This window comes from Atta cephalotes (genome assembly GCF_000143395.1).
Source record: "Atta cephalotes unplaced genomic scaffold scaffold00011, whole genome shotgun sequence".
Lineage (NCBI taxonomy): Eukaryota > Metazoa > Arthropoda > Insecta > Hymenoptera > Formicidae > Atta > Atta cephalotes.
The window spans coordinates 6,309,271-6,314,089 of record NW_012130075.1 but is presented as its reverse complement, the minus strand read 5'-3'; the positions used below and the strand labels follow the sequence as shown (position 1 = coordinate 6,314,089).

At 31.3% G+C, this 4,819-nt stretch overlaps 1 protein-coding gene across 1 annotated transcript in view; it reads left to right on the top strand.

Moving 5' to 3' along the window:
* Positions 1–608: 608 nt before the first annotated feature.
* Positions 609–4,819, top strand: part of LOC105617093 (zinc finger and BTB domain-containing protein 14-like) — a 107,876-nt gene continuing 103,665 nt past the window's right edge. The window contains 2 exon segments of the mRNA XM_012198672.1: positions 609–828; positions 1,338–1,729. Coding sequence (XP_012054062.1) covers positions 609–828; positions 1,338–1,729 — 612 coding nt within the window.

The following is a 4,819-nucleotide window of genomic DNA, read 5'->3' as shown; positions in this document are numbered from 1 at the left end:
ATCTGTAAATACTAAATTGGATTAATTTTAGATGGTATCCTAAAAAGAAAAATCAAATATCAGAAAATGTCTACCCAGTGATATATATGCCGAAATTAAACTATTTATTTTTATTTCTTAATCATTAACAATTTGTTGTATTAAATGAGACGTATAAGGTTTCAAACGATGCAGAAAAGTAAAAAATATATGTTAAAAAAGAAAAGAAAAATTCTCTAGATCTATATTTTTGTGAAAAGTTTTTTGTAGAAATATGTTTTAAAAATCAATTGATAATGTAATGATTGATAATGTAATATAAGAGAGCTCAAATATTTAACGGGTTCCCGTTGTCCGATTGAGCTGAAATTTAACAGGAATTATTTTTTTGCGGATTGGAACCATTTTGAAGGGTGCCGCGAAAAAAATTCGAAAAAAATCATTTTTTTTTTTTCAAGAGAAAGATGAACCATCCTAATATGTACATATATACAATACATTTTACAAAAAAAACTTTTTTGTCTTCAAATATGTTTATCCTACTATGATGTTGAGAAAATATGAAATCTTTGTATATTTCAGATTAATAAATAATACAGATTAATAAATAATACTCGATAAAAGAGAGTATGGGTGAAAAGACGTTCAACCTTACGTGGAACAATCATCTGGCGAATCTGTCGGGTTTATTCGAAGCTCTTTACAAAAGTGGCTCCTTGACGGACGCGACTTTGGCTTGCCAGGGTGGCATGTTAAGAGCCCACAGGTTGGTGCTAGCAGCATGCAGCCCTTATTTCGAAAGGGTCTTTAAGGAACATTACGGAGAGCAACCCATTCTCATTTTAAAAGGTATACATTGGTTATGCTTCGACGATATATTGATAACGTTTTTTTAAATAGATATTAAGAAGAAATAGATATTAAATAGATATTAAGATTTAAAGAAGGAGTTTGTGTTTTTTTTTAATGTTGGATATTTTATCTGAAAGAAAGAAAGAAAGATAGAGAAAGTGTTGTAAGTGTTGCATAATGGTGAAATCTTTTCATGAAAGTTGGATTTCATAAAAGCTTGCGATTCAGCGGGCATAAGGAGGCAAGCTTCTATTCTTTTATAAAAAAAGCTGTAGCCTTCTGTAAAACTTCTTTGGAGGCTTACCTATTACTTTTTCTGAGGTATAGTGGTATATATTACGCGAAAATAAACTTTGGAAATCATGCAAGAGAGAAAAAGAGAATTTTGTCCCTATATTTACTTCGAAATCTTTCTATTTTGAAGTGTCTATCATCTCTTTGAAAACTTACAATTTTAAGGAAATTAAAATGTATCCTATCTGACATACTACATTTTTATCGCCTAGGTGTCGCTGTTGAGGAAATGGAATGTCTTTTGGATTTCATGTACAAAGGATCCATTGATGTAGCAGAGGAGCACCTTCCCTCGTTGATAAAAACTGCCACCGATTTGGAAATACGTGGTCTCTCTGGGGAATCGAAAAACCAAGAGAGTAACTGTAACCTCTATACCAGGGTTGAGACGCGAATGCAACGATGCCATATTGAAACTAGAGTGCACACTACCGAATACATTAAAGAACCATCAGTGATTCCTTTTCTACCAAAACACTCGACCATCGATGCGATGGAGGATCACATTAAAGTGGAGGACATCGAAGTGGAAGATGATCCGATGGTGATTGATGGGCATGAGGACAGCTTCGATGAGTTTCCGCGATCCACGGAAACGCAAATTGTAAACTCAAAGGATATGCGATTTAATTTATTTTGAGAGATTTAATTTGGATCTGTTGATCTCAATTTTTTCTGTCATGGGGATCTATATATGGGTACATACACATGATGTAAGAAAATAAGGTGTACACTCACTGACTAAAATGGCAACAGATTTTTTTCTATGGTTTTCGGAATGCCTACTCACCGAACAATTGGTCCTTACTTACAAATCCGTAAGTAAGAATCAATCGCTCAGTGAGACTGCATTCCGAAACTCTAAACTTTAAAAGAAAGTGTTGCAACCTTTTAATCGGTAAGTGTATCATTCCTGAGGATGCACAGTAAGAGAGTGAATTTTGGGCAAAATTTGATTGGCTATTTCAATATGCCAGCGTTATTATACGCAGGAAAGTACATAGAGGATAAAATTTGATTGGTTATTTCCAGTATTGCCATTATGCGCAATAATACACCTTATATTTTTACATCATGAATTTATGGTTGTGGTTAGAACCAGGTTTGCAACATTTTTTTTTATGAGTTTCGGAACATAGAAATATAGCAAACTTCTGCATCTAGTACAATGAGAGTTAGAGTGGTACATAATAGGACTGCGAAATGCTGGAATAGAGAATTTTATTGAAGCTACTAATTAGCAATTTTCCATTACAAGTTTTGTGTGCTATGTTCACATGATGCATCAAAGATGCATCCGGGAAGAATATAATTTAAAAACTACTAACTTTATGTTAATAATTTGCTTATTAAAACAAAATATATTATAATTTCTCAAATTGTAAAAACAATTATCACTGTTGTAGTATTTAATATTTTATAATTAATATTTACAATCTCATAACAATTTTTTGAAGTGTTTTAACGCATTTACTATCATTTTTCCGCATTATATTAATAGAACACATTATATACGTGCTGAAGTTGCACGTAATGCGTCATTTTGTTTTTTGATCTTGATATCTATATTCATGCATTTAGATTTTTGTCATTTTGCTTCAATCGTCTCAACATTATGCGATTCCATCATATCAATCAGCATTAAATGATTTTAACCTCTCAAAATATGACGATTTATTACAAAAACCCTGTTTAGATGACTTTAGTATACAATAACGTATTCTCTACCTTGCTGCAAATTCTTATGGAGAATTTTCCTATAGATTTGCCTCATGGATACCCATGATAAATTCAACTAGTCGTGCCCCATGGAAGGAAGCTCCTATTCTTATTGTAAATTCCCATAGGTTTTTTCATGGGTTCCTATAGAGAACTATAAGATTTTGTAGGAGCTTATATAGATACTTATAAGATTACGCAGCATGTATATGTAGGATAACATAAGAAATTTTTCTATAAGATTTTACATAAGAACTTATGGCATGAAAAGTTCATGAAAAGAGGCTCCTGTAAGATGTCATAGGAAAAAGAATGTGTTCGTTAATGCAATCAGACCTAAATGTTATAAGATGTCCCGTATTAGAGATTATTTTCATGTGCAGATAAAGTAGACTAAACTGAGTTGAAAAATCCTGTATCATTTTGCAATTTTCACAATAGTTAGTTTCTAAAGATTGCCGAATAAGCGAGTAAAATCGACACATAAGACAACTTTAAGATATTTTTCAGAGTTCTTTATGACATATTTTAAAGATGTTTTCAAAGAACTCTTAAAAACATCTTAAAATTGTCTCATGCGTTGATTTTAAACATTCTGCTCATTGAGTAATAATTGCGAAAATTGCAAATAACTCCAAAACTGAAAGTTACATGATAAACAAGGTGTGTTTGGTGATTCAAAAAAGTCATGAGTAGTCATAGTATATTTTCCTTATGGCAATCAGGATTTTTTTCACTCGTGGAACATACTTCGTTTATTAACTATTATCATGGCTTCCAGTTTTTAGGAGTTACGAATTATTCTCTCAAATTGATATAGGTATCCATAGGAATGTGGAAAAGATGCCTCATGGGAACTAAAAGTCTATAGGATACTACATTTCGACGTATAGAAATATATAGGTGTACATAGGACAGAGGAGATGTATATATATATATATCATCCTATGATAGACATTTTTAATTCTCATGGGGCATCTTATCTTTATCTTACATACGCCTATGTATTACTGTACATCAAACTGGTATTCTATAGACTTTTTAGTTTTTCTCATGAGGCATTTGTCCATATTCCTATGGATACCTATATTAATCTATTTGCATTCCTATGAATGCTTACCTATGTATGCCGCGCAAATTTTATAGGTAACTACATAAGCTCCTGTAGAATCTTATAATTCTCTATAGGAACTCATAGGAACTCATTGCAGCAGAGTATTTCGCAGTTCTATTAAAAGTTCTATTAAAAAAAATAGGTATACATGTGTGTGAATTCAATGTTGTAATATATAATTTTATTTTCTAAAATTATTTATCGATAAATCCTAGAATTTTTGATTACTAAAAAAATTGAAGATCGCTCGATTAATTTTGATAATAATAATAATAACATTGAAATTGAATTAAGGTAATTCTGGTATTCTGCCGAAAATTCTTGCATGAAATTTTCATATAAGATTAATCTCATGAAATTGGCACATTAAAGTTCTTCTGTGCTACTATATGATCTCATAAGTTTTTATATGTTTTATAATAGCATATTATATGTTTAAAGAAAATATAGGATATTATATGATTTTATAATATGTCGCAAGAATTCATAGGAATTAGTTGTCATGTATGATCTTATACATGAAATTGACATTTAAGGTATTATGTTTTTATATGATCTCATAAATTCTTAGGTTCTTACATATATTAGATGTACAACTTTGCTTCCGCCGTTTTCTTATAGATGGCTTTAGCGATAAGTGGTGGTCGAAATAAATAGATCATAGACGTCATACAATAAACTTGGGCATCTGTCAACATAATCCCATAGAAACATTAGTCGATTTATGTCTGCATCATAAAGTTATTCTCGATTGAAAATGTCAGTTTACGAGCCAAATTCTCGTCATTTGCGGAAGGTTTTAATTTTTTGCTTCAATATGAAGAAATGCGGCTGAGGATCATCGAATGCTCTCAAATATTT